We start from the raw sequence: 14866 nt of genomic DNA, 5'->3' as shown, positions 1-14866 counted from the left end.
TGTTTTGATGTAACAAGGCATTTATGTTGGTGGAAACAAAATTGTTCACTTCACAGCCCCAGAGGATAATGGTTTGATACTACTAACTACTAAGTACTTCCTCGACTCAGTTGAGTGCCAGTTATGGTTACCCTTGTCCATGCTCTACTTCCTCTAATGATGGTTCGCATCTGAATACTCCATCTAGTCATTCGAGTGGCAGTTATGGTCACCCTTCTCCATGCCTTACTTACCCTGATTGCAGTTTTAGGCAACCAGACAGTGGGGTGGTTTTATCTTGTGTAGACTGCTTTCTAGGAAAAGGATCACCTCACTTATTCGAGTATGGAGTCTCCAAGCTTTCCTTACACATCAAAAGGGCTGGAACATGCACCACCGTCGCCGCCATTACCAATACTGACTCCACTCCGACACAACATCATGAGAGCTCCGGTGATGACCTTAACTGGCCGCCCAAACTCCGACACACTGTCCCCTTCCCCGACAACCACTGCACGATGCCATCCACTTCCATTCGCCCCCAGTCCCATTACTTGCACAGAGGCCCACAAAACAAATGAATCACCACCAGGACCACTACATCGGTCTCGCCGCTATGACCACCACACCAACGCCGTCGCCGCAAACTAGCTATCAACACCATTACGACCACCGATTAAGTCAGACTTGCCCAACGAGAACATTTCTCGACTCGAAATCTTCCGCATAAGTCTTTAATGTGATTTTTTTTTTTTTCCAAATCTAGTTCCTTTTTAGTAGATCTAGGATTTACGCATTTTTTAATTTTATTAAAATTCAAATCATTTATTTAAAGAACTGATGAAGAATTTGTAAAAAATTATTTTCCTTATAACCTTGTCGGACAATTTGCGGTTTAAATGAATCGATTATGGCGGAAACTTACTTCATTTGTGATGGTGGTAGCCGGCGACGGAGATGGAACAAAAAAAAGAAGTAAAAGGACGAAAATAGGAGGGGTGATTCGTCGGTGATAGTGGAGTTGGGGTGACGCACCGACGAATTTGATGCCGGAGCTCCGACGACATGATGATGAGGATGGATACGCATTATGAATAAGAAGGTTAAGTTTTGGAGTGGGGGGTTTGCAGCAATAGGGAGGAGAGAGATAATGAGTTAGTTGATGTAGTGGTATATTTTTAGTTCGTAAGTTCGCACAGGATCCTATTTCTATATATATATATATATATATATATAGAGGCAAGATCCGGTGAGTCCACCTAAATATTTGAGTCCCGTGAGTCGACTTAAGTATCACAGCCGAATATCAAACACTACACGAAACAATATCACATCTTATACTGAACAATATCACGGAAAATATACAACGAAAACGGTAAAAAGAAGGCTTAAAACTATTGTCAGTGACACTACTCGTCGACGGCAATCACCCACGGCCCACCACCACCCCTTCACCTCCCCAACAACCACCACCCACGACCCACCACCACACGTTCACCTCCACAACAACCACCACCACGTCGCACAAGTTCGTCTCACGACCATCGCTACCACCCCTCACTAACATACAATCAACGATCCTTCTTCCATTAACCTCCATCTAAGAACAACGCTGACGTCGTTAAATTAGGGGTCTCATCGCCGGCGATGAAGGAAATAGACGAAGATAAACAAGAGAACAATAGAGGAAAAAATATAAAAGAAGTAATATGTGATAACTCCTACGAACACGCCGCCAAAATCGACTCACAGGCGGGAAAGTGCGCGAGGATGATGGTGTTTGTCGGAGCTCCGGTCCTGACACTGATTGGTGTAAGAAAAAGTATGAGAAAAGAAGTTAATAACAGAGGGCGAATCTGGTTCAGCAAGAGTGATATTGTTTAATATGACGCGTGATATTGTTTAGTATAACATGTGATATTGTTTCGCTGGACTCACGGACTCAAAAATATTTGATGGACTCATGTGATCCTAATTCTATATATATATATATATATATATATATATATATATATAGGCCTCTGAGATAGTGACACGTGGATAAGGAAAACAAATCACCCTCAAAGCTAAACAAAACAATGCTTAAATTGCGTAAATTATCTTTTTAATTCTCCACCTTTCTCTCTCTAAAAATGAAGAAAATAGAAGGAAATGAGGTACCAAATTCCTGAATCACTCAAAATTACTAAGCAATAACAATCATTCTTCGACATAATTTGCGTTTTGATTTGAATATAGGTATAAGTTTTGCTCTAATGCTTTCGAATTTTTGAAATTAGGTATATTTGGGGGGGAAATTGTTAAAATCGATTAATTATACAATATGCGTGTACGGATACGTATGTATATTGTTGTGGATATTTTTGTTTGAATGTTTGAAATGTTAAATATTCTGATTAATTGATTATATATCGTAATTTATAGGATTAAATGAGATGGAGTAATTCTGTTTTGCGATAATTTGTGAATTTTTGGTAGTGATTGAAGTAAAATGGGGAAAGGAGCGCAGGATTATGGTAAAAAATAAGAGAATTTGAGTAGTAATCCAGGGAAATGTGGAGATTCATTTTCGCCGTGGACAAAAGACGTGAAGGAGTGTGAGGAAAAGTATGGTGTTAGTCGTGATGTCAGTCTTTCGAGTGAGGATGTCGAGAAAAGGCAGAGAGTTTATGGATTGAATGAATTGGATAAGCATAAGGGGGGTTTGGTTTGGAGGTTGATTTTGGATCAATTTAATGATACTTTAGTTAGGATATTGCTTTGTTCTGCAGTGGTTTCGTTTGTGCTGCAGTGGTATGATGGTGATGAAGGGGATTACGCCGTTTGTTGAGCAATTAGGGATATTCTTGATATTGATTGTGAATGCTATAGTTGGAGTGTGGTAGGAAAGCAATGCTGAGAAAGCATTGGAGGCCTTGAAGGAAATACAGTCGGAGCATGCGACAGTAATCCGTGATGGGAAAAAGGATACTAGTTTGCCTGTAAAAGAGTTTATACCTGGAGATATTGTTGAGCTTAGAGTTGCTGATAAGGTGCCTGCTGATATGTGGGTTTTGACATTGAATACATCAACGTTGAGGGTTAAGCAGGGGTCGTTGACAGGTGAGAGTGGAGCGGTGAGCAAGACTTTGAAGCCTGTGTCAGAAGATACGGATAGTCAGGGAAAGAAATGCATGGTTTTTGTTGGAACTACGGTCGTCAATGGGAATTTTATTTTCTTGGTGACTTATATTGGGATGAGGACTTAGACAGGGAAGGTGCACTCACAAATACAAGAGGCGTCCGAGAATGAGGAAAAGACCCCCCTAAAAAAGAAGCTGAATGAATTTGATGAAATGTTGACTGTTATAATTGGGATTATTTGTGCATTGGTTTGGATGATCAATGTCAAGTATTTCCTAACCTGGGAATATGGACGCGGGCCCACGGGGGCGCTTGGGAGAACAAGCGTTTGCATTTGTGGAGTCGCCACCAATTTATTGTGGAAAATTGGAAACCTTTCGAATACCTTGTGCCATGTCAAGACACAAAGTAGTGACATGAACACCAAGAACTCGTTACCCTTAACATTCTATGTCTAGAATGACTCTCGTGGATGCCAATGAACACGGATGTTCACAGAGATCTGGAGTAAGGGGTGAGGGTACGTATTAGGAAGCTCTTTTGATCGAACACCTAATCCCGCCCGCCTCGATAGCGGCCTCTACTAATGGTTAGGGAAATTATCTATACTCGATATGTTGTCGGTTATATGCATGCAATGCAATATCCATTAGATTAATCCTAGCATATGAGAATTAGACTAAGTCGATGAAACATGTAATTTAATCATACAATTGGGTCGAAGTTGGAATTAAGATTGATTACATGTGAAGGCATACAAGTGATAATAAAGAAATACAAATACAATGAATGAAAATTACAATAATTACATACGGATTAAATGATTTATGTCGAAAATACATTTAAAACGGATGGTTTGGAAAAGAATAAACAAAGGAATTAACGAGCAGGAATTAAGGTGATAATACGAATAATAGTTAATTAATACGTAAACTAATAAACTAGGTCAAAGCAGAAACGGGAATTCAGGGACAGAAATCAACCAGGAACAGGCGCAGCAGAGCTGCGTCCCTTGGAAGAGGCGCAGCACTTGCTGCGTCCGTTCCTTGGCTCAGTTCTGGCTGTGAAGCCGGAATTGCAAGTCGTTAATATTCGTTGGTGAATTTAATGATCGATTAATAATATTTGACTCGGATGAAAGTGATTAGCATATTATTTACATATGATTGAGGTCATGAAAATAATAAACACGGATAAAAACTAATTAGAACGAATATTTACAAGATGAAAAGGGTTAATTAACAAATTAAGAACTAAACAAATTAATTAGGCTAAATAGATTATATACGATGAGTTAATGATGGACTAATGATGAATATGATAATAAACAGGTAAGAATATATCAAAGATCGAATTCCAGAAACTCAATATGAATGAATCGAATTTCTACAAACCGGATTGACTTTAATGACGAAAACCCGCAAATATGAATTACTTGCCATTTAAGTCGAAATAATTAACAATGGATTATGAATAATATATTACATGTTAGAATTATTATGCTTAAATCGTCGTGTTAAAGAACAATGAACAATTGAAAACGAAACAAAACAATCGAATTATCAAAAGACGAAGGAAGAAGAAAGGAAGCAGGAACTGCGGCAGCCTCACGAAGAGGCGCAGCAGGTGCTGCGTCCCTTCGAAGAGGCGCATCAGTTGCTGCGTCCTTTCTCGACGTCTGTCTTCTGATAATCCGTAAAAAGGATTTTAAACAAGGTTTTAGAAATCGATTTTAAGTGTGCTTTCGACATAAATCTTACAATATGATTACAAAAATAAAAAACAATAAATAAAAGAAGGATTATACACCCTCATACTTACATGTTTGACGAAACGAGATGAACTAAGTATACGTTTAGTGATGCTCGACTCGAATGTAGACGAAAGTGCCCTCGTAAGAGGAAATTAAACAGATTGATTAAGTTGATTATTGTGGAGTTGGTCAAATTGGTAGGTCATGCAAAACGAGGCTGGTACTCAGAAGGATCCGAGCTTACGTGGTCGAAAGTTCAAGCACGTAGACGCCAAAAAGTAAGAATGTGGTCTAGAATGCAAAGGGAGAAGAGAAGGGCGGACACTCGCGTGAGAAATATGTGAGACCGAAGGTCTCTATTTATACTAATCACACGGAGGAAGTAGGGTTTTCGGAGAAACTTTGGAAGTGAATCTCGAAAAGATATGAAAAAGATACGAAAAATACGCAGAAAAGGACTTTGGAAGAGGCGCAGCAGGCACTGCGTCTCTTAGAAGAGGCGCAACACCTACTGCGTCCTTTCCCAAGTGGTTTCCTCCTGTGGAAGAAAGATTTCCGTGTTTAGTTTATGGAATAACGGAATAATTTTGTTTTCCTTAATATTTTGTGTGAATATTACGGGAAATTGTTTGCCAAAGATTAAAAGATTTAAAAAATATGGAATAGAAATATCCGGAACATTCTGACTCGGCATTTTAACGGTTATCAGAAAATGAAGACGGTTTTAGGCCCGGACTCCAAATGTACTCTAATTACTGCCAAAACGACCGTATCGGCACGTAGATGACAATTAAGAGGTAGACATAAATGTTTGAGCGATCACTTGACGATAAACTTACGAACTGTCACAAATCGTTCCGTGTACCAAATATGCGGCCCAATCATCACCGGGTGGTTTGCGGGAGGTGCAGAAATGAGGTATCTACAGAGCCCCCACTTTGACTGAGGCTTGGACAAGGCAAAAGTCAAAGTATAGCCATCAGGTCAATCGAAGATTACAACCTGACGACTATGGCGACGCGAGGCGGCTCAAGGGGTCTGAACCAAGGACCTATCGTCGGGAACATTTTAGAGTCTGTCGACTATCGGGGAGGGTCGTTTAAAGTCCATTAGACTACGTAAGGAGGCTCGCCAGCCATAAGAAGAGACCATACCTGAGACTTCTTTCTCGAGATGCTTTCGGAGGTGCATAGGAGCTAAGGGTAAGCGTAGGAGCTAAGGTTAAGACCTAAAGGATATGTAAGGATTGTGCTAGGGTGTGGGCCCCTAAAGGAAAACATCAACGGGAAGGAGGTCAAATATAAGTTCAACTTAAGGAGTAACCACGGTGTGAGTGTAGGAACTCTAAGGAAGGAGGCGCTGGTTTGGGAACTTCTGGAGAATGACACCTTTACCGAACTCCGTGAGGAAACAAAAATATCGAGGGTAGCAGGACGTAGGCGGGAACTGCTGGGCGAAATCTGCTTGGGTCGTCTTCAAACAAATTTCGGAAGAGCTTGGGGTCGATGTTAATCTCCATGTCTCGAGAGAAACGATTGTCTGTCGTGAACTCTCGCTGGGGGAACATAATCGGGAACTTATCTCCATGTCTCGAGAGGGATTGTCTGTCAGTGTACTCTCGCTGGGGGAGCATAATCGGGAACTTATCTCCATGTCTCGAGAGGGATTGTCTGTCCGTGTACTCTCGCTGGGGGAACATAATCGGGAACTTGTCTCCATGTCTCGAGAGGGATTGTCTGTCCGTGTACTCTCGCTGGGGGAACACAATCGGTAACTAATCTCCATGTCTCGAGAGGGATTGTCTGTCCGTGTACTCTCGCTGGGGGAACATAATCGGGAACTTATCTTCATGTCTCGAGAGGGATTGTCTGTCCGTGTACTCTCGCTGGGGGAACATAATCGGGAACTTATCTCCATGTCTCGAGAGGGATTGTCTGTCCGTGAACTCTCGCTGGGGGAACATAATCGGGAACTTATCTCCATGTCTCGAGAGGGATTATCTGTCCGTGTACTCTCGCTGGGGGAACATAATCGGGAACTTATCTCCATGTCTCGAGAGGGATTGTCTGTCCGTGTACTCTCGCTGGGGGAACATAATAAAGGTGTGTCGAAACACCTGTTAGAAAAATACTCGCTCGTTGTGACAATCAAGGTCTTGGTAAAGTACGGCTTCTGATACTTACCTGCATGGTTAGTAGCCACACAAGAATGCAATCTAACATATGCACGTAAGCAATTATCATATGGACCTCGAATGAGGAAACACATAGGTTTTCAAAAGTTGTTTCTTTATAAAAGTTGTTTAAAACTTGTTCAAAGAAGTTTGTCGTTTGTAATGCGTTATGCATATTCAATGGGCTTTAGACACGTGACTTGACATGACACAGACCTTATATGGACGTGAGATATAGACTTAGGTTTGACTGACGCGACACTAAATTAGATTTAACGCGACACAGGGATGACTTTGACAGACTTTGTTTAAGTATGCGCAACCCCTAGCCAAATATGGGTGACAATGCGTATAGATTCCAAAGGTAGAAGAATCGCAAGAACGATGAAGGCATATAAATGGCAAGGCATGAGCCATGGATTATCTGTCTACTTGGATGTCTTTTGCTGTCGTTTGCTGTAAAAGAGACTCCTCTTGAGGCACGATGACTTGGAGAATTGATCTAAGATCTTTGTCATTGTTCGGACCGAGTACTAGCTAGACTTAGAGGAATAAAGGAAGGGTGGCATCTTGGAAGAGAAGCCCCCAGGATGAGAAGATGACTCTGGACATTGGGCGATAATAAGGAGCCCCCAGTATAGAGGTGTTGGTTGTGGAAGGGATGTTAATTGAGGTTGGAAGCTTATAGTTGTGATGGTTGAGATGGTTGTGTCCTTGAGGACTGCCTACGTATTCACGTGAAGTGAAATCAAACGAGATCGTAGTTCTGAGGTTTGGTTAACTTTGTTTGGGTGTTGTGGTTGTATCCTTCTTGTGTAAGAAAGGACTGCCTACGTATCCACCTGAAAAGGTGAAATCAAACCATACTCGTAGTTCAAGTGTGTGCCTAAGCTTATGTTGTTAGGGCCTTAAAGTGCAGGGGTCACAAGGGTGTATTCCTTTGGTGACTCGAGGAATTGATTTGAGACAACTCCCTCTGATCATAGACCAAAGAGGTATAATTAATTTTGTAAAAAATTTCCTTGTCATATGAGCACACCTAAAAGTGGACCCTAAGGATGAATATGGGTATGTCCCGTTCTGGGTAGCAAATTATTTGAAGACTCCGTGTTTGGGTCAAGGTGAAACTGGATTGGATGTTTGGAATGTGGAGCTCGGTAATAATAGGCTTTTATGAACAAATCTCTGGAGTTTGATTATGTGGTGTTAAGGCTTTATGGGGCTATGGCTTGTAATGTGGCTTGGAAATTGAGTCTCTTGGCTTGATGTAGCCTGAGCACATAAAGGTAGGTTAAAATGACGTGGGATCAAGTTTCCATGTCTTGGCCCTAAAGGATGGGTATATTTGACAAGCTTTAGAGGATTCTCAAAATTCCTAACTATCTCCCTGGTAACGGTCTCGAGAAGGACTTAGGGTGTATGAAATGTGAAAGGCTAAGTGGGTGCTAGCTGACCATCTTCATCAATGTCTTGATTCTATATAGACTTCAGCATTATTCCGTTCAGCATTTGATTTCAGGCTTGTTCTTGATTCAGACTCAGATTCTTGATTCGGTTTATATTTCGGCTTTTGCTCAGATTCTTGATTCAGGTTTTTGAGGATGACTTTAACTTGGGATATTGACTTGCTTGATTGAGCCTTGTTCTTTTGACTCTTTTGTCTTGGATATTGATCTTGGGCTTCTCTTGATTGAGCCTTTGTCTTTGATCATGGCTCGTATCGTCTTGGATTTGCTTGTATAACTTCGACCTTGGATTTGGGTCAGACTAGCACCTTTGGTGTGAAACGGGGGTTTTTTTTTTTGTAAACAGGTTGTTTATTGTGGGGAATGGGCTTGCCTTCCGTCATGGATTGTCAACAAGGGAGACGGTCTGGATTCGTTCTAGAATCTCTTGAGATAGGCTCGTCCTAAACTGGGGTTATAGTGAGGTTTCTATTGCCATACATGGAATAGGTAAGAAAAGAACACGGAGTTTTGGGTCCTCTACAACTTGGAATGGAACATCATCTAAGTGTACTCACATCGACTGTCATGTGTTGTTGTTGTTCAAAAATGTCTCAAATCAATTCTTGTTGTCACAGGAAAAGGGTAAAGGAAGAGACATGATAGAATATGTGGATTGAAAAGTGTGCTTTTATTGAAATGGATAATAAATGTATTTAACATAGACATGAGAAGACACGTGACTCATGGGACAGCCCCCAGGTTATCACTAGAAATAGAAATGGACACAAAGAAAGACACTAGAAAAATTATGGGATAGAAAGCCTAAGACTCGGACTCGGACTCGGACTTTGACGTGATCTTAGATCCAGACTCGTAATCATCGGCCCACGCTTGAGCGTTTTCTTTTCCAGCAACTGGCCTTGGCATCCGGCTTTGAGCATTCACCCATTTGAGCACCTCATCTTCGTCATTGGGAACACTTAAAGGGTAATAGTCAAGAAAAGTTTCTTGATAAGTGGTATATCCATGAGGATTGTCTAAGTTGCCTTGTGGGCTAAAGTTTGAGAGGGACAACTTCCCGTCTTCGATCATATCCTGAATGACATGTTTTAATTTGTAACATTTCTCCGTATCATGCCCTTCGCCTCTATGGTATTTGCAGTAGGCATTCTCGTCCCAGAACTTGGATTTATTCTCTGGGTTAGGCGTAGGTCCTATGGGCTTCAACATTCGTTGTTCCATGAGTCTATGAAGGGCATCGGCGTATCTAATACCAATGTTGGTAAATTTCCTAGGAGGTGTGCCCTTCTTTTCGAAAGCCTTTGGAGAGTTGTTAGGTTCCTTTGACGAAGGCTCCATGAAGTTACCTTTGTTGATTTTGATTCTTGTACGAGAAGAAGTAGGAATGGATTGCCCACTCGTTGCTTTAGGACTATTAGGTTGAGGGTTTGTCTTGGAACTTTTCATCTTGAAAGATTAGGTCTCGAGCTTCTTATCCATTTCAGCAAATTGATTCCCCATGTTGGAAAGCCGAGAGTTTAGATTATCAATGGCTCCCTCTATTTTGGAAAGCAGGAGCATTCCACTTTGGACATCGTCCTCCTTCAGCGCTTTGATTTCTTTGTCATCACGAGGATCGAGAAGATGAGAAAAGTCTAGGAATGATCCTTCATCGTATTTAGTGCTGTTAGACCCAAGAGGGTCGGTCCCATCGAATTGCTCCACAAATGGTGGCATTGGAAGCTTGCCATCCTCGATCATATTTCGAATAATATGCTTTAGCTTATAGGATTCCTCCGTATCGTGTCCCCTACCTCGATGGTACTGACAATACGAATTGCCCTTCCATCTAGGGAATATCTTTTCGGGATCTGGGGTTGGGCCAATTGGATGAAGTTTTCCTTGGAAACTAGTCTTTGTAGAGCTACCTTATATGTGGTTCCGAGGTCAACGAATTCCCTATGAGCTCGTCCCGGCCTTCTGGGTGGAGTTTGCAAGAGGTTAACTCCCTTGTCTTCATTGGCCTTCTTAGATGGGTGAGTTGTGTTGAAGCTATGCCCTGGCCTTGGGGTATGAGAAGATGGTAAAAGTTTCATCATATCTATATTATTTTCCATATTGATGACACGAGTTCTCAAGTCTTCGACGGTGGCCTGAAGCTTAATGACTGCAGCACTTAGTCCCTCGACTTCTACAAATAAACGTTCTTGAACACTTTCATTGGAAATTGCAGAATTCCTACCGAGAAGAAAATGATGCGCATTACAACTTGATTTGACATGGGATCATGCATACTAAGGCAACAAACAAAGGATACATGACGAGACGAGATGACTAGACTCTTGACTTGTGAATCCAGGAAATGTCGTGAGTGACTTCTCGTGTTTGGACTCACGGTGTTTGACCTTGACCTTTAGACTCGAGTGTCGACTTTGACAGAGTGACATTTATGTGGTTGACTTGATTGCCGGGATTGGTGACACGTGATTCTAAGACGCATGTTTTAAGACGGACTTGACTCGAGGTTCAGGCAAGTGTGTCCCGAACGTGTACTAGGAGAATTCAAGAGACGGATCGATGTGTTAGCCTCGAGTGTGTGAGTCGAGGTGTGGAAATGTTTAGATCCTAACTGAATTGGGGTAGGGGGTCCAAAATGACGGCGTGACGCCTTAGGACTTGACTTGAATTTGAAAAGACCCAAAATGTAAAGGAAGACGGGTTTATGACTCGACAGAGTTCCGATTAGGACATAGCCGGTTTGAATTTTGACTCTAACTTAACCCAATTGAATTTACATATTCACATTTACATGGTTTGAAAAAATATTTTGTTTTTTTTTTTTTTTCGGACCTTTTTTTGTTTTTTGTTCGTTTTTTTTGTTGTTGTTTTGTATTTAGTTTTGAAATGGGTTTTAGGCCCGAAGTTTGACTTGACATTTGGACAGAGTTTTGACTGGTTTTGTGCTATTTTGAAAATGTTTACATTTTGAAAAGGATTTTATTTTACAAAATTTCGTCATGGTTTTGTTTATAAAATGGTGATCACGTATATGATACAAACATACATACATGCATTATAACGGTATGCTGAGTGCATTTAAAAAGGTTTTGGTTTAAAGGGTGGGTTGCCATACCGAACAATCAAACCCAGCGTCTGTGGAAAGGCTCGTACCAAACAGGAGTAAGGCCGATTCCTAGTCCATTTCCTCGAGTAGTGAAAGTCCTTGATACAAACAAGAGTAAGTACCATGGTATGGATGACGTCAATCGCTATCCATCCTTAGGCCCAAATAAGAATTAGGACCGTTTAGACGGGACGATTGGTCGAATTGGTTGGGTTGGGCCTAGGAAGGCCGAATGAAACGATCTAGGAAGACCGAGTTATGAAAACCGACAATTGTCTTGTACAAACTATTCCCTAACCTTGTTCAAGTTTCACCCTTTGGCTACACGTAAGTGTATTTCCCCAGCTAAGTCGCCAAACTATGGACGCGGGCCCACGGGGGCGCTTGGGAGAACAAGCGTTTGCATTTGTGGAGTCGCCACCAATTTATTGTGGAAAATTGGAAACCGTTCGAATACCTCGTGCCATGTCAAGACACAAAGTAGTGACATGAACACCAAGAACTCGTTACCCTTAGCATTCTATGTCTAGAATGACTCTCGTGGATGCCAATGAACACGGATGTTCACAAAGATCTGGAGTAAGGGGTGAGGGTACGTATTAGGAAGCTCTTTTGATCGAACACCTAATCCCGCCCGCCTCGATAGCGGCCTCTACTAATGATTAGGGAAATTATCTATACTCGATATGTTGTCGGTTATATGCATGCAATGCAACATCCATTAGATTAATCCTAGCATATGAGAATTAGACTAAGTCGGTGAAACATGTAATTTAATCATACAATTGGGTCGAAGTTGGAATTAAGATTGATTACATGTGAAGGCATACAAGTGATAATAAAGAAATACAAATACAATGAATGAAAATTACAATAATTACATATGGATTAAATGATTTATGTCGAAAATACATTTAAAAAGGATGGTTTGGAAAAGAATAAACAAAGGAATTAACGAGCAGGAATTAGGGTGATAATACGAATAATAGTTAATTAATACGTAAACTAATAAACTAGGTCAAAGCAGAAACGGGAATTCAGGGACAGAAATCAACCAGGAACAGGCGCAACAGAGCTGCGTCCCTTGGAAGAGGCGCAACACTTGCTGCGTCCGTTCCTTGGCTCAGTTCTGGCTGTGAAGCCGGAATTGCAAGTCTCTTAATATTTGTTGGTGAATTTAATGATCGATTAATAATATTTGACTCGGATGAAAGTGATTAGCATATTATTTACATAAGATTGAGGTCATCAAAACAATAAACACGGATAAAAACTAATTAGAACGAATATTTACAAGATGAAAAGGGTTAATTAACAAATTAAGAACTAAACAAATTAATTAGGCTAAATAGATTATATACGATGAGTTAATGATGGACTAATGATGAATATGATAATAAACAGGTAAGAATATATCAAAGATCGAATTCCAGAAACTCAATATGAATGAATCGAATTTCTACAAACCGGATTGACTTTAATGACGAAAACCCGCAAATATGAATTACTTGGGATTTAAGTCGAAATAATTAACAATGGATTATGAATAATATATTACATGTTAGAATTATTATGCTTAAATCGTCGTGTTAAAGAACAATGAACAATTGAAAACGAAACAAAACAATCGAATTATCAAAAGACGAAGGAAGAAGAAAGGAAGCAGGAACTGCGGCAGCCTCACGAAGAGGCGCAGCAGGTGCTGCGTCCCTTCGAAGAGGCGCAGCAGGTGCTGCGTCCTTTCTCGACGTCTGTCTTCTGATAATCCGTAAAAAGGGTTTTAAACAAGGTTTTAGAAATCGGTTTTAAGTGTGATTTCGACATAAATCTTACAATATGATTACAAAAATAAAGAACAATAAATAAAAGAAGGATTATACACCCTCAGACTTACATTTTTGACGAAACGAGATGAACTAAGTATACGTTTAGTGATGCTCGACTCGAATGTAGACGAAAGTGCCCTCGTAAGAGGAAATTAAACAGATTGATTAAGTTGATTATTGTGGAGTTGGTCAAATTAGTAGGTCATGCAAAACGAGGCTGGTACTCAGAAGGATCCGAGCTTACTTGGTCGAAATTTCAAGCACGTAGACGCCAAAAAGTAAGAACGTGGTCTAGAATGCAAAGGGAGAAGAGAAGGGCGGACACTCGCGTGAGAAATATGTGAGACCGAAGGTCTCTATTTATACTAATCACACGGAGGAAGTAGGGTTTTCGGAGAAACTTTGGAAGTGAATCTCAAAAATATATGAAAAAGATACGAAAAATACGCAGAAAAGGACTTGGGAAGAGGCGCAGCAGGCACTGCGTCTCTTGGAAGAGGCGTAGCACCTGCTGCGTCCTTTCCCAAGTGGTTTCCTCCTGCGGAAGAAAGATTTCCGTGTTTAGTTTATGGAATAACGGAATAATCTTGTTTTCCTTAATATTTTGTGTGAATATTACGGGAAATTGTTTGCCAAAGATTAAAAGATTTATAAAATATGGAATAGAAATATCCGGAACATTCCAGAACATTCTGACTCGGCATTTTAACGGTTATCAGAAAATGAAGACGGTTTTAGGCCCGGACTCCAAATGTACTCTAATTACTGCCAAAACGACCGTATCGGCACGTAGATGACAATTAAGAGGTAGACATAAATGTTTGAGCGATCATTTGACGATAAACTTACGAACTGTCACAAATCGTTCCGTGTACCAAATATGCGGCCCAATCATCACCGGGTGGTTTGCGGGAGGTGCAGAAATGAGGTATCTACAGGGAATATGTCGATGATGGGTGGTGGCCAACAAACTTTAAATTCTCGTTTGAGAAATGTACTTATTACTTTGAAATTGTTGTAACATTGGTTGTTGCTGCAATTCCTAAAAGGTTGCTTGCAGTTAGAACGACTTGCCTGACCCTTGGAATCAATAATATAGTGTTACCAAGATTTGCCTTTTGTATTTTACAATATCACACGTTTTTGTAAACAATATCACCCTTCATTTGAAACAATATCACCCTTCTTATAAAACAATATCATCACATCACAGTTAATTGTGGACAGTACCCCTTTTGTATTTAGTATACAATATCACATGTACTTATAAACAATATCACTCTGTCTATAAAACAATATCACGGTTAAAAGTATTTTAAAAGCAGCCTCCAATTTTGTGCTACTATTAAACAATATCACAACCAGTAAAATAAAATACCACAACTCACTAGAAAGAATATCACGTTGTATGTAAAACAATATCACACTATATACAAAACA

At 40.5% G+C, this 14866-nt stretch overlaps 1 protein-coding gene across 1 annotated transcript; it reads left to right on the top strand.

Moving 5' to 3' along the window:
• The first annotated feature begins 1626 nt into the window (after window positions 1-1626).
• On the top strand, window positions 1627-3227 carry LOC141637400 (calcium-transporting ATPase 4, endoplasmic reticulum-type-like). Its single transcript, XM_074446884.1, has 3 exons — window positions 1627-1801; window positions 2529-2800; window positions 2865-3227. Exons 1-3 carry the CDS (start codon window positions 1627-1629, stop codon window positions 3225-3227), a joined length of 810 nt encoding a protein of 269 aa, XP_074302985.1.
• The last annotated feature ends 11639 nt before the right edge of the window (window positions 3228-14866 follow it).

The sequence above is a fragment of the Silene latifolia genome, unplaced genomic scaffold, assembly GCF_048544455.1.
Source record: "Silene latifolia isolate original U9 population unplaced genomic scaffold, ASM4854445v1 scaffold_102, whole genome shotgun sequence".
In the NCBI taxonomy this organism is placed as follows: Eukaryota; Viridiplantae; Streptophyta; class Magnoliopsida; order Caryophyllales; family Caryophyllaceae; genus Silene; species Silene latifolia.
This window is presented reverse-complemented; position numbering and strand designations above follow the sequence as displayed.

Coding starts and splice junctions, on each gene's coding strand:
- LOC141637400 (XM_074446884.1), top strand. CDS start 1,627: ATGAAGGAAATAGACGAAGATAAACAAGAGAACAATAGAGGAAAAAAT. Junction 1,802..2,528: donor ACTGATTGGTGTAAGAAAAA/GTATGAGAAAAG, acceptor GTAGTAATCCAG/GGAAATGTGGAGATTCATTT. Junction 2,801..2,864: donor GTGATGAAGGGGATTACGCC/GTTTGTTGAGCA, acceptor GGAGTGTGGTAG/GAAAGCAATGCTGAGAAAGC.